Raw genomic sequence first — 16,017 nt, 5'->3', positions numbered from 1 at the left:
ATTTACGGTCTGTAAATGACTGTGCACCACCACGCCATGGTTTAGTAGAATTTTAAAGGGAGAGTATTTAACCATGAACTGAAAAACATGTCTGCCCCGCTGGCGATGCTAGGGGTGAACCAAGTGGCAAGCCAGAGATCATGCGTATCCTGTATACGAGTAGATTCTGATTATACATGGAGCAAACGTTAAGTCTTTTTAAATCAAACAAAAGAGGGTTTTTTTGTAAAGCAGAAATGCTGAACTCACTTATTTGAAGGTGCGTACAAATGTGCTAATGAAGGAAAAGGCAGCGCTGCAAAAAATAATTTGCCTAGGATCACAGAATTGGAGACCAATTTACCGGTCAAGTACACCACAGTTAGGTCAAGGAGATTATTCAAGCTACGCTGGTCTAGTAACATTTTTATGATTTTTCGAGGCCTGTAACAGTGAATTTGGAGAACCGTCTTCTGAGTGACGCATGGAGGCCACAATCTTTTTCACCACACCGTTTCATAAGTTGAGGAACATGTAGAATTCTGATATAAACTGGAAAGCCTGGGAGAGCTTCATGGGTTCATCGAGAAAAAATCCAATGAGAAGTCCTTTAAGGTGCTCTTCAGTGTGTCTTTATTTGATTGACATGGATGTATTTGTGGGCCGTTTCTAATGGAGAAGTGGATGGCACAATCATCCATCAGTTCCAGAGGTGTCTGGGACTCACACTGGATTGAGAATGGGAAACTTATGCTGATGCTTAGGCTTACTTTTGGAGCTTGTGATGTGGTGCTTGATAGCTAGGTTATTAGTGTACAAGCGGATTCTTTCATTATTCTGGTGGCTGAATCTTCAGAGACATTAAAGTCCCCGGGGAATATAGGATAAGTACACTGCATGAAGGAAGATGTAAGGTGTTCCTGGAAATCTATCAAATGAAATGTGATCGCTACTTCTCTAAACTCACCCAACAGAGCTGGTGACCAATGCAACATCACAACTCGACCATAAAGTCAAAGCAATGCCCTTTTTGGCCTACCTAATAGAATTATTTGGCATCCGATTCCATACATATGCTGAGGAAACCCAGTAAACTATCAGGCAGGACAACAACTCAGTCGAGACTGCATGCAATCTGAAGAACTGCCTGCTAGGAGCTTCTGGATGAAGGACTGCTTACTTTCTGGTGTTAAAGGATAGCAAGGCAGAAATCGTAATCTATTGAACTGAAAGCACATGGTTGCAGGATTAGTGGCCAGAAGATGTGGGTGAAGCACCAAGCACGAAATCCAACTGCTGGTCGGCTCCAACCTACCCTTTGTCAATCAGATCAAAAACGTATGTTTAATGAGTTTTTGTCTACTAAGTATAATAAGGGAAATGTTTCCTTTCATCCGAACACTTGCGAGAAAAGATTTGATTCTAGTCCTGGTCCATTCCAGGATAGATTACTGTAATTCCCTCCTTAGTGAGATTACAAAAATATCTTATACATAGAGTGCTAGCATCAAAAAACAAGCCAGCCAGATTGATTCAGTGCCTAAAGCAGTCCACTTAGTATCCAAAGTGCTCAAGAAAACACACAGAATCCCGGAACATAAAAGATGATTGTTTAAGGCCTTATGTCTCTGCCTTAAAGTCCTATATAGCTCCACTGTTTTCTTGTAATACGCACTAAGAGCGCAATCAGCTTATCAGGGAAAAAGTGCCCACATTTAGGAAAATCAATAACAGGGTGGTCCACTCTTTAGCGCTGATCAGGGCCTTGGAAAGTGTTACTGCTATGCTGGAGCTTATGCTGAACGAACCACATTCAGACGTCATTCGAAAACCCTTATTTCCAACTCTCCATCATCGGTATGCCCTGGAATGTGGCGACATACGTTTTTCGCATTTGCTCTTCCATTCTGTTGCATTTAGCGCCAGAACACTTCCTAATATTAGCACCTGAAAGTATTATACAAAATGATATTCATTCAATGCAGCAGTGTTTTTACACATACACAACTCAAAGGTTCCCCTTAAGACGTTTAGGGAGCCTATAAATGTTGTTGCAAATCTTAAGTTTATGAAAATGTGCTTTAGAATTGCTCTCAAGGCCATGAAGAACACTAAAATTAATACAAATTCAAAAAATTAACTTTATTTGGTTTATCACAACCTTAAAGTATACATGTATAAAAATGACCATCGGTATAAAAACAAGATAACATTTGTATTTTTTAAATTTACAAATCCTAAAAAGAAGAAGATCGCCCAAGTTTATTCTGTTTCACTTTTCGAAAGTAAAGTCTTTACCAGAGTCATGAATTTTACTCCACGGCATATGAGGATGTTCGATGACGCGCCCAACCAGCTAGTGACCGCCTGCCTGCAGGTGCAAATTCTTAAAACGTTTAGGATTGATTTCAACAAATATCTTCTTTCGTTTTTTACTGTCTCGCACGTGCACATTAGATGGTACAAACTTTGTGTGGTACCCACAAAGGCGGCATGTCTTTCCTTGCTGTTTGCTTTTCCATGTAGGAATTAAATCTTTTGAGCAATGATCACCCAGTCTATATGCCATGAATTTTATTTTTAGCGATAGCCGAAAGTGAGCTTCAAGGTAAAGTTGTGGTTTTAATCTTTTGTATGAGTTTATTACGGACCAAGCATGACGGCGTTTGGCTGAAATTCTTTTGGCTTCTAATCAAGGATAGTGACTTTGCATTTAGTTTGCAAACTTTGTTGAACGATGTTCGTTCCAAATGGCTGTTGCAAACCTCCTCGATTTTTAGTGACTCCAGGGCGGTTCCCAAATACGTGCTTCAAGTGTTTGGTTCTTTTTCTTCATATTGTTTCTTAATTTCCAGCCAGCATAGGTTGTTTAGTGATCCTGTTTCTGATGCTCTAAGTTTCCAACACCATTTTGCAAAGATTGCTTTCCTCTGGTAGACTTGATTTTGTAATCCAAATTCCAGGCGTATTTGTGCTGGGGACGATCTTTTAAAAAGATTAAATACGTATTTATATACACTAACCTGTAATTTATTTAGGATGTCGATTTCTTTCCCGTGCCATATTTCCAACCCATAAAACAAGGAAGGTAACAGTTGGGCTGCCATGACCTTTAGAAGATGGCTGTATGAGGGGCATCGAATTTTCTTTTGGAGTAGTTCATAGGCGAAGGTCAACGATTGTGCTTTGGCTGTGATATCTTTGTTCCACCATGGACATGTTTCTGCACAGTTTGATACCCAACTATTTATATGTGGTGGTCTCCTCAATTTGAATGTTCTTTGCATACCATCTAAAAGAATCCTTTGCTCGGGCCCGCCAGTCTCACGACCTTTGTTTTTTTATTGTTGAGTTCCAAACCTACTAGGTCGAAGTACTCTGTTAATTTGTTTATAACCTTTTGTAGCCCTATCGGTGTGTGACTTTAAACCACAATATCGTCTGCATATTGCAGAAACTGAATTGATTCGTTTGCCAGTTTCGGGGGGTGACCATTTGCCTGTAGCAGGTAACTGTTTAGGTCTGCTAGATACACATTAAATAAGCTTGGAGAGAGCACACAGCCCTGTTTAAGTCAATTTTTTATGTTTGTTTGTTGTGATATCCTTCTCCCATCTCCTAATTTTACTTTGGCCCATGTTTCACTGTATAAGGCGATTATTATGTCTATTAGTTTCTGAGGGAGCCCCCAAGATTTTAGCTTTTTCCACAGCCGGTCTCTTGGCACTCTGTCGAACGCAGATTTTAGATCGATATAGCATGCCAAAAGACCGGCCTTCTTTTTTTTCTGCTCTATTAACAAAGACAGGACGGTGAGGTTTGTAGTGCATCCCATGCCTTCTCTAAAACCCGTTTGGAACTTCGGGACTATTTTGTTTTTATTTATCCATTCCTGTAGATGGCGTAATATACATGAAGAAAAAAGTTTTGCCTCTATGTCGATGAGGGCTATCAGCCTGTAGTTCCCGGGTTCCAATCTGCTCCCGTTTTTATAAATAGGGTGGAAGATGTTACCATACCAGGACCGTGGTATCTTTTTATCAGTGAAGAGTTGGTTGAAGAGTGGGATAAGATAATTTGCCCAGAAGTCAGGGTCTTGTTTAAATAGGGCGTTTGGTAGCCCATTGGGGCCAGCTGCGCCTTCAGCTTTCAATTTTTTTATCAACAGAATTGTTTGTTTCACTGCTGTCAATGGGGATGGCTCCATAGGTGTCCCGCTTGGTGTTTCTTTTTCCCATTTGTCTTTTCTGTGTGTTGTTACTTCATTTCCTACATCCTTTCCCTTGTTTGTTTCCTTCCTTGATTCTGTGCACGGGGGTTGCAACGTATGGTTGTTGTATAGGGTGTCTATGTGTTTCAGCCATGAGGTTTCACTTATTCCTATGTTTTGCTGCACACCAGGTCCTTTTGATAATTTGTTGATTAGGCCCCAGAATTCACTGCTATTTGGGAGTTTACTTGTCCATAGCAGGTCGACCCATGTTTTCCCAGTGTATAGCCTTTTTGCATTTCCACAATCTTTTTTATATTCTTTTCGTATTTTCTGTAACTCGCTATTGTCTATAACCACTCCCTGTCTGTTTATTGCGGCCTTATGTCTTAATTTTTTTGCAATTTCCTTTTTTTTGTCTCTTAGCTTTGTGGTATACCATGGCAGTTTGTGGGCGTCATATGCATGTTTCGCTGTTGGCTTTGCCGGAAATTTTTCTAGCAGAAGTGTATGTAGATTTTCCCAATTTTTTGCAAGCGAGTGAAGTTCTGGTGTATTTTCTACTTGCATATACACGGTTTCCATTACCGTGTTTGTTATGGCGCCTCTCCATTTGAGTTTCCTTAAATTGTAAACTTCCGGGATTATAGCTATTGACACAATACTTGCTTTTTGTAGGGAGTTTAGGTTCAATATAGTTTCTTGCGGGAAGTGATCGCTTTCAGGTCGTATTATGATGCCAAAGTGATTAACCAGTTGTATGAACTCTTTACTAATTAATGTGTAATCTATTATGGATTTTTTATTTCCGCACATGTAAGTAATTTTTGCAGGCTGGTCACCTTTTATGTTTCCGTTTAGCGTCATTAGGCCCAATGATTCCAGTTTGTTCCTTATTGTTTGGATTTTGCATTTGTTATTCTTTACTCTTGTCAAGTTACTGTTGAAATCACCTGTAATCAGCATCCCGTAGAATTGAGGAGTTATTTGTAATGTTTTTTTTATTAAATTTAGAAGTTCTAACAGTTTATTGATTTTTGTGGTCTTCTCAGGGTGAATGTAGACATTTAAAATCAGTAACTTCCACCCATCTTCTATTGTTGATTGATTGTTTTCTAACTTTGTGATTTGTATCCAATTTACCCCTGAGTCCATTATATCGGATTTCCAACTAAACTGGTTTGTTATAAACGTGGACAAACCCCCCTTGGGGGACCATATTTTGCTATTTTTTCTCCCATCACATGGTGTTCCTCATATCCGGCGATTTGTCTGGGGGTAACATTCCATGTTTCTTGCAAGAGAATTATGTCGAAAGAACCCAGGAAGGCAATAGTCTCACGATCTTGTTCCATGTCTTTAAAACCGTGGACATTCCAAGAGCAGATTCTTATTTTCCTTTCCACTTTCTTTCGATCCACGATGTTCCTTGCACGCTTTTTTCCTTCTGAACTGCTTCCATCAGGATCGATGCGAGTTCAATACTTGTGGGATCCAAGACCAGTCCTGGTCTACATCTGGTCGATGGTTTAGTAGTCCTGGTTTTGTACTGGTAGACACTGGTTCTCTCCTTATATGTTGGGTGATTGTCTCATTTCTTGCTCCTCTTAAAATGAAAGATGTTTTTACTTTTATATTTGTTGCTAGGGGGGCCGTGCTGTTTAATAGTGGGTATGGATACTTTATTGGAGTGGGATATTCAAGTGTTATGCCCCATGCCTCAAAGTCAGATCTTGTGGAGAAGATAAGGTCCGTTGCCTCCTTTGATGCCCATGTGGTACTACTTATTTCACAGTCAGGGGCCTTATTCGTTTGAACAAACTCTACTGCTATGAGGTCTTTGGTTGTTATTTCCCTTAGTTTCGGAATCTCTTTGAATAGACTTCGTATATTCCCCCGGTTCAGCGTGTCCATTTTTCCTTTTGTCGAGTATTCTGGCCCGATTAGTAATTTATGACCTGTCTCTATGAGAACCGTTTGGGCTTTCTGAGTCCGACTAAGTTCACTTCTTTCCTCTGTTTGGTCACGGTGAGTGTCTTGCCTTAGGAGTTTAACACCGGATATTTCTACTGGATTCGATCTTGGTGATGACTCCGCTTCTTTGTGGTACCATGGTGCTTGTTCAACTGGCCTATGCGTTGTAGTCATCCTCTCAAAATACCTTTTAGTTGCCTGCTGGGGGGCATTATTTGCCCCTTCATAGTTTCCAACCGTGATTGTTAATTTGGTATTCATGCTCATTGATTGCTCTGATTACTCTGTTTGAGTTTTGTGTTTAATTTCTTTTTCAGATTTGATTCTGTCGCATTCCCCTATAGTCAACTTTAGATTATCTTGCGTTTTAGGTTCTTGGGGATTTTCTTGTATTTGCACTTTTACCTTTTTTTTTTGCTGGAGCTTTGGCAGTGGCTGGTGGGGTTTTTGCTCTATGTTCCAAAACACCTGAGGGCTTCTCTGCCCTCTTTTGTTTTCGTTTGCCTCCTCTTGGAGCCCTTCCGCCTCTTCAGCGGGCAAAAGCAGGAGGGTACAGACACATCTGTGGTAGGGCAGGGTCGGCTCAGCTGACAGCAGACAGCTCTGGGCTGTGTCCGCGGTTCCGTGGACTCCGATTCTGCTTTGCCCTTTTCCACGGGGGCGCCCACCGGAGTTCAAGCTAGCTGCCCTCCTGCCGCCGCAGACCGCAGCAACGCCGCAAATCCTCCCGGGCGAGCTCCCAGGCTCTGGGCTCCCCCCGTGAGCTCCCAGCCTAGCCTGGCTCCCAGTACCGCAGCACCACAAGCCAGCAGCTCCGCTCCTGCTCAGCCCAGTGGAGTACAGCACGGCACACCACACATGAAGAGCACGGTCAGTGGCAAACACGGGGCCAGACAAAAGGACCAGGCGTGGGGTGAGCTTCTGCGGACTTCTGTAGGCTACGGTGGGCTTCCCATCAAAGGCTAACGGAGCAGGCGCGGCTCTGACTGACAGAGAGCTGGCAAGCAGGAGAGCAGGTGAGCTGGGGGCCCGTTTCTGCTCAACCCGCTCGGCTTTTCAGCGGGCTTCCCGGCAGACAGGGCAGGGCAAACACAGCTTTGGGGGTCAATAAGCCGGTGCGCCGCTAGCCCGTTTCTGCAGCGGTGGCTCGACCCGCTCACTGTTCGGCATTCTGTCGTTGCCGATTGCAACCCTTTTTTAAAATTAATACATTTTAAAAAAGGTTCGCTAATGGAAAAAGTATAATCAAAATCTACAAGCAGTTGTCAGTAAAACTTCACAGGAGGATATTTAAGTTTCATTAACACATACAAAACTCAACTTCTCCAAAGCATAGAGACTGTAATAGTTCGAGGTGTGGTGTTCATAGTTTGACTTAGTGTGAATAAGACATGGAGAACAGAACAATCAAAGGAAACCATTTCATATCAGAAGAGTGCATTTCTGTTGTTAAAAACACGTAATATTAGACTGGGTTCTCCTAGTGGGAATAAATAAATGCCTCCCAATTGCTAAAACAAACAGTTCATAAAAACACTACTAATATATGCGAACTATAGCAAGTTAATTACTGTCCAATGAAAGAGTCACCAACGCATAAATGGTTTTAGGAGTTATAGGCCATGAAATAAAATTTAAAAAAATTACATAAACACTAGACTGATGAGTTTTTGTACCCACAACTTCATTAGCTATACAACCATGCCTAAGGCTAATACACCACGAATCCTGTCAGCATATTGCTTATTTACATGCTATTAAAGCACCTTCGCGTTTTGTACCATCCTGCGCTGCTATATGACATTGTTGTGGACTAGGAGAAACACAAACAGTTGCTTCACTATAGCCCTATTGACCAATAACAACAGGTCGGAGGTCAAGATGTCAGTTCTCGGGTTTTCACTGAGGTATCCCAAACAGCTAATGCCGACTCGCCTCTGCTATCAAATGCTAAAATACTAGGGAAATTTAAAAGCAACTTGCTCGATGTCAATTGCAAGTGAATGTACGTGAAAGTACATAGGGAAATAAGAACAGTCCCCAACCAGCCATTACACTCCATGTGCGTCAATGACAGAAAGACATAACGGTCAGTAATACGGGCAGAGAAAATATGACACGTGTAATTATTGCAAGATTTTCATTAATTTTCAAAATGTACATTTTCACTATTTTAGAACATGCCTAATATTCTGTTAAACGTATTGGCTCTTCATGTGCACAGAAAAAGTTAGCTGAAAGTTTTGTTTCATTGTTGCAGTGTCAAATAAGCAAAACGCAATTCTACATCGCAGTTAAAAGAAGATGCTGTCCAGTCGGTTAACACAGAAAGCAAGCATGCGATAGTCACTACAATGTTAAGGCTAGTACAACAATGCATTACACCGGGTTTCGTTGGTGTACGACCATGTGATACAAGCCGACCAGTCGGGTGACTTTACTAAGACACCTTGTTTTTACACAGGAAGCCTGTGAGTTTCACTCACCTGAGGTAAACCCGCCGTGTCCGAAGGGCTGCCAGTACCAGCTTGGGACACCAACATGTCCAGTCCCATAAAGTGCGGCTTCACCATGACCCCGGTGTCTACACACTGCGAGCCTTTCTGACCCTAACCAGGAACAGGCAGACACCATCGGCCTAGCACCGCCCCTCAACCCTCAAAGCCAACCCCCGTCTCGCTGATTGGCGGCTCCTGCTTTCGAAAGCTAACATTAGGTTCCGTACTTCATTGGCTGGAACGAGAGAGGGGCGGGTGGAAGAGAAGACATTGCATGACGTCAGCATCGTTGTCAAATCGAAAGCGGAACGCCCAAAGTGTGAGGAACCCGCATCCTAATTCAGGCAAAAGACGGCCATTTTTAAATACCAGTTTTTTTTACAAACTTCAGTTTAAACGTACACATATTTTCTTTGACATGACAGTTTCAGTATCGCTGCTGGAGTAATAACGTGAAATGCCAGGTTGGAGCGGTGTGGAAATTAATTAATAAAAAAAACTCGTTGAAAGCTCAGGGTAAGCATATCACCGTAAACATTTATTTATCTGTATTTTTATGGTACTGTTGAGTCCTTCCGTAAATCGTATTTTAAACAGGTAAAACTGTTTCTTAAATGTTTACCACGGCCATATATTTTTCTGGGTAAAATAAGCAATAGCATTGTAAATAGGGTGGTCCTTTAGAGCTGAATTAGTGCATGCATTGGAAACGCCCGTACATTTTAAACTTTAGTGCAAGGAGCCTTATAAAAACAGATGCAAGACAAAGTAGATTGCAGAAGCAGACATCTTGGATTAACAAAAGCGACAGTTCTTAGAATAGTATTCAATATGAGAAGGGTGACATGAAAAAGTGGCAAGGAATTATATGATTTGCTGAGAATCACAGAACGTAGAGCCGAGGCCGAGACTCGAACCTGGTTCCCCAGTTTCACAGTCGGCACCTCTGGCCGTCTCTTCACATCCTCCGCTTGACTACTACCCTCGTAATTGTGCAGCCTTGTCAAGTATCACACATCTCATTTTATAGTGACAGTGACACATTACCTGTGTTCCCGCAAGCCTTGAATATGGTCAGGCAAATGTGTTGCTCTTGGCAGGGCTAGAATTAGCTTAGCCAATAAAACTGTCTCACTGCATAAATTTAGCAGCCCACCCCTTTCTTTGCCAGTAATGACTGGGGGAACTCTTGGATACCTGTGTGTCTGCTGATCCCGCTGAAGTCTCTCGCCTGTTTCCCGCTGCCCCGCTGGTTTGACCATCTTGCCAGCACGACTGCCAGCCTCCCGCCGTCCCGCTGGTTCTGCTACTCTGCCAGCGCGACCGCTGAGTGGAGTGCGGGCTGAGAACTACACCTCCCAGCAGTCTCGGTGGCGCACACACCAACAAACCGCGCCAGGAGGCGCATAAGAGCCGTGCAAGCCCCGCCTCGCGAAGCCCGGGCAAAGGGCGGGCCCTCTGTGGCCCTCAGAGGCCGGAAGAGACTGGGCTAGGCCGTGTCCCTTGGTTCTACAAATAAAATATCGCTTCAAGGTAATTATCCCTGTACACACTATAGAACTGATTGAGGCAACAAGTAGAACCATGGTTAAAAAGACCCCAATGTTCAAACGATCGACTACCAGGAAATTAACACTGGCCCAAACCCCGCTTCCAACCCTAACTGCAATTGACAAAATGCTGCAACAAACAATTGGGGTCGTAGTTACTGCTATAGAAAGCACCGAAAGACGCCTCTCATTGCCCCCAAGCATGTGCCTGAGAACCACGTCCACACAAGGAGCGGATTTACCTGTAAATACTTCTTTTATAACAGCTATATCACAGGACTCAATTTTACTAGACTCCTATGCAGATCTGCCAGGGAATGAGCTTAATCTAGGAGAGGCACCACAACAGTCACCATCTACTGTGTTTCCTGCCCGGGAGAGTAGGCTGTCACTAACTCCTAATTTAAAACCTAGTGAGACTTATCATTCGTCTACAGTGACTGATGTGCCCAGTGTTAGAGTAGAGTCGGGTTGCAGTGGTACTAATGATATCAACTTAATAGTAGAGTCAGCTGACACCAGTCTAGCGAGTTGCATGAGTGATCACGGAACCGGTCGGTTCAAACATAAACCTGCCCACAGTAGGAAACTGGTAGTCGTAAATAGACAAGGGAAGAGATATAGGAGTAAGAAGAAGAGACTAATTCAAACCACACTGAAACTGGGGAGGGAGGGAGAGACATTGCAGCAGAGAACAAATCTACAGTTGAACGAAAATCATGCTATTGCCCAGCAAAATCCACCGCCCATTAATATGGAAGGTCTTATACATCAATTAGTAATGGTAAAATCCCACATCTCACCGGTGGCTGAAAGACTGAAGGTCCTAATGGATAAAGTGGAGAATCTTGAGAAGCTGGGTATAGCCAATTTAGATTTGTTAGAACATCTTAACACACAAACCAAGCCATCCATAACTAATGTGCTAAAGGGTAAACCCGGTAATAACCTGACTGGTAGTGAAATTAGAACCTCTAATAAAAGAGAGAGGGACCCCAAAGCCAAAGGGTTAGGGTACCAGAACTGACTTTATGTCATAAAAGATTCCCTTTGGGCACCTTAATTAAGAGACACCAACTCTTTCTACTGCATACACAACTAAAACACAAACAATTATCTATTGAAACAATGTCAAAATCATAATAACATAACTCTATAACAACAAATAAATTCAGTTTGCACAGTTTATTCAGATAACTTTAAAAAACATTTAAAATAGAGACATAATTAAAATTGGGAACACAGACAATATCTAAGGGAACAAAAAATACACAAAAAACCATAAACACTTCCTATTGCTAGAAAAGGAGGTACAAAATAAGAATTAATATTCCGCAGCTGTCAGAATAATCCTTAATTGATGTACAATGTACTTCTCCCTTTTATTTCTCAACCCGTTTCGACGGACACATGTATAATAGCCGCCTTCATCAGGAATATATTAGCTGTCTTCCCAAAGACTTCTGAAATTAAAACACAATTTGTTTTAGAATCCAGAAGAATAGCATTTAAAAAAATAAAAAATCACACCTGTACAAACAAAGTAAATTAGAGTTACGTGTTATCTACACATTGCTTCTAAAATAATTACACATAACAAGCCAATGACACTCATCATATAATCCTACACAACAATACTTTAGACAGTTCATATATCAACATGTGAACAGACAGATTTGGGAAAAAGACACCACCTAAAAAGGTTGCAATAATTAAATTAAAACAGTTGCAATAATCACTGTGAATAGTGTGTCCATAAGAACAGACCCGAACATTCATATAATTGATTTGCAGATGGATACCTTATAAATAGGTCTCAGCACTTTAGTTTGGTTCATACTAGCTGGTGGGTAATATCACCAGGGCAGTAAACGAATCACACGTTACATGGAAAAACTGAATTTGCACACATACCTTGAAAGCAAAATTGTCTTAGCATAAGGGGTTAAAAGCCTCCTAGCTTGATAAAAGACCACGAGCAGCGTGGTGCCAATTGATAGATTCGATTTGCACAAGAATGTCTGTAACACATAATACAAAATATACCGAGCATAAGTACGTGCATACGCCCTACTCATAGATAAAAAGATATCCAGAATTTATTATGTCTATACCTTAATCGGGTTTCCACAAGGTTTCTGTCAAAGATTATTATCAACCACAGTCAAATGAATATGAAAGGCTGAAAAAAGCAAGGGAGAATAGGGATTGGATAACAATATCTATATCCCATTTGTAAATCCTATATCTAAAGATAGAGATGCAATACTTACATCCTTATCACGATAAGCTACTTAGTATAGGTATCCTGAAATTCGTAGCCTGAGTGTAGTCTATGGTTCTATACAAATTGGAACCTATAAGACAAATGTACGAAAGTATCCTTAATTGACTGGACATATCACACCAACTATCAGCGTTTGTATAGGGTCGATAACTATACTCACTTTAAAAAGCGTAGTACTGCGATCTTTATGCACACGGTACGTTGGCCAAATGGAAGAACGTTGGCGTGTTGCATGTATTTACACACGTCTCAACGTTCGCAATCTACAGAGAATTTAGACATAAACAAAGGACACTTGTGAAAATCACTAATCAATATCGCTCCTTTTACCAAATAACATAGGAACTTATAAGCCCTTGCACTTACATAAATAATTTTCAATTGACGGAGTCTATATTTGAAAGATAAAGAGCTATATCCAGCCTCTCGATTTCAATCCGTTACAGTTTCTGGCTTCTGTGAAAAGACATATAACATAGGCCAGATTTATAGCTATTGAAAAAGCGATATTCACTTGCTATAGCTATCCCTAACCAAATTAAACAGTTACCTCAGATAAACGTCCGCCAGCATCCCGCATGCAGTCCCAATAGATTTGCTGAAAGAAACGCATAGCACACCGTGTGTGCGATTATAAGCCCCCCCGTGTGTGCGATTATAAGCCCGAGATCACGTGACGCCCGAAAACTACGTCATGGCGCAAGATCTTAAGTTTTGTAAACAGCGACGAAGGTCCATGAACTCAAAGATCAGGACGCGAGATAGAAATAAAAATAGGCGTCACACTCACTATCTACCATGTAAACACGGAGAAGCGCGTTATAAACAGCGAAAAAGGGCTTCATTAAGAAACATAAAGAAGGGACCAGATGACCTCTATAAAGTACATTTCCTCCATAGCAAAGCCACACAATTAGTAATTAAAGCGTGGCATGAAGAGAATATCAAACCAGGTTTTTCAACAACAACATAAAATTAATAAGTATAGGGCCAAAGAAATTACAATTCCTACATGAGCAGTATACCTGTGTTATTGTCAAAGATAATCCATGGTGATATTGTCCCAATAGTTACAGATTAATGTTTAATATTCTATGTTTATTCAATTACGTATTTATCCCGGATAGTAGATAATCTCATATAATATTATAAAAATGTGCAAATGTGCAAGAACGACTGTAAGCTATTAATGTTCTAGGGTCACGCCCAATGAAGAACATTTATCTACCACCCTATAGGTAAGCAAGAGATCTATCTATTTTAATACGCGATCCACCCAAAGAAGGGTAATATATCCATAAACATTCGTAGTATTCAAGGGGTAATGAATACAGATCTAGCAGTAAGAAGATCTAACTAACACGTATGAATCTAATTAACACCAATGATACGATCCCACTCTTCACGTGAGTTAAGTCCATTCCTCACTGTGTTCAGATATGAGATGTACCACTGTTCTCTGTGTTTACGTGCATTGATGATATTCCCACCTCTTTTGCCTATCTTGACTCTCTCCAGGATGAACCATCTAAAGTCACATTCACCATGTTTCATCTCCAGAAAGTGGGTAACAATGGGGGCTGTTATCTTTTTGGTCTTAATCGCTGACCTGTGTTCCTGGAATCTAACACGGGCTTCTCTGCCAGTTTCTCCAACATAGCAGAGCCCACATGGGCACATGAGGAGATAAATAACATTTTTGCTCCTACAGTTATTATGAGTCTTACATTTCACAGTCTTGTTGTTACAAGTGATTTCAGATGCCACTATACATTGATCACAGATGTTACACATCCCACATTTTGAAGTTCCCACTACTTTGGTGTTATCCAATGTCCTTTGATGATCGACCACATCATCTTTGTATGTGTGCACCAATAGATCACGTACGTTTTTGTTCTTTTTAAACGCGAAGAGAGGTTTTTCTAAGACCGTTTCCTCCTCATGGTTAAGAATGTGCCAATGTCTATTAACCACATTTTTTATTTGATTACTTATGTGAGAAAATTTACTCACAAAAACCACTTTGTTAAGTGGGCTTTTTACTTTCTTCGTGTTTCGAATTAGGGCATCACTGTCGTAGAATCTCGCCCTCTTCAACGAGTGGGACAGCAATTTTTAAGGGTACCCCCTATCTTTAAACTTTTTTTAAAGTACCTCAGCGTGTTTATTGTAGTCATTAATGTCAGAGCAATTCCTTCGAAGACGAAGGAATTGACTGAAAGGGATACTCTCCTTTTGGGATTTGGGGTAAAAACTTTCGAAATGTAGGAGGGTGTTTTTCGCCATCGGTTTCGTGAATAGTTCAACTGATAACACCCCACCCGAGTTTTTGATAGAGATATCAAGGAAGTCAACCTTAGTGGTACTATAGGAGGAAGTAAATCTAAGGTTGGGGTCTCCCAGATTGATCCAACTAAGAAATTCCTCCAATAGTTCAATGGAACCTTCCCAGATAAAGAAAACGTCATTGATGTAGCGGTACCAGCCTGCTACATTCTCAAAAAACGGGTCCATCTCGTTGTCTATATGCTTAGCCTCAAAATTCCCTACATAAAGACAGGCCAGACTAGGGGCACAAGTGGCCCCCATGCTGGTGCCCTTGAGTTGTTTGAAATATTAATTTTTGAATAGAAATACATTATTAGTTAAAATTAGCTGCACACAGTCAACAATGAAGTCCTTATTGGCCCCTCCCAAGTCCTGATTGGAGAGAAGATCATCAATGACTTCAACAGTGTCAGCCTGGGGAATGTTGGTGTAGAGAGACTCAATGTCCAAGGTAACTAGACATTGAGTCTCTTCACAAAACAACAAACCCTCAACCATTGAGATAATGTGCGCAGAGTCTCTTACATATGACTTTAAACTGCACACCCACGGTCGCAAGAAATGGTCAACATATTTGCTTATAGGCTCAAGCAAAGAGTCAATGCTGCTGACAATGGGCCTCATAGGGGGGTCTGATTTGTTTTTGTGTACTTTTGGAAGGCCATAAATGGCCGGTGTTTTAGGTTCCAAATTGTTGAGAAATCTAAATTCCTCATCACAAATATATCCGTCATCCCTCGCATTGGTTAGGAGGGCCAAGCACTTTCGTGATATTTCCATCAAGCAGCTGTGATTCGTTTACTGCCCTGGTGATATTACCCACCAGCTAGTATGAACCAAACTAAAGTGCTGAGACCTATTTATAAGGTATCCATCTGCAAATCAATTATATGAATGTTCGGGTCTGTTCTTATGGACACACTATTCACAGTGATTATTGCAACTGTTTTAATTTAATTATTGCAACCTTTTTAGGGCGTGTCTTTTTCCCAAATCTGTCTGTTCACATGTTGATATATGAACTGTCTAAAGTATTGTTGTGTAGGATTATATGATGAGTGTCATTGGCTTGTTATGTATAATTATTTTAGAAGTAATGTGTAGATAACTCGTAACTCTAATTTACTTTGTTTGTACAGGTGTGATTTTTAATTTTTTAAAATGCTATTCTTCTGGATTCTAAAACAA

The 16,017-nt window shown here is 41.0% G+C and overlaps 1 protein-coding gene across 1 annotated transcript in view; it reads right to left on the bottom strand.

Annotated features, from left to right (window-relative positions):
* The window catches only part of WBP1L (WW domain binding protein 1 like), a 239,616-nt gene extending 230,778 nt beyond the window's left edge, over positions 1 to 8,838 (bottom strand). Inside the window, exon 1 of the mRNA XM_078643669.1 lies at positions 8,650 to 8,838. Within this exon, the coding sequence (XP_078499795.1) occupies positions 8,650 to 8,736 (87 nt within the window). The 5' untranslated portion in view covers positions 8,737 to 8,838. The remainder of the gene's footprint in view (positions 1 to 8,649) is intronic.
* Between the last annotated feature and the right edge of the window lie 7,179 nt (positions 8,839 to 16,017).

This window comes from Lissotriton helveticus, chromosome 5_1, assembly GCF_964261635.1.
Source record: "Lissotriton helveticus chromosome 5_1, aLisHel1.1, whole genome shotgun sequence".
Classification (NCBI taxonomy): domain Eukaryota; kingdom Metazoa; phylum Chordata; class Amphibia; order Caudata; family Salamandridae; genus Lissotriton; species Lissotriton helveticus.
This window is presented reverse-complemented; position numbering and strand designations above follow the sequence as displayed.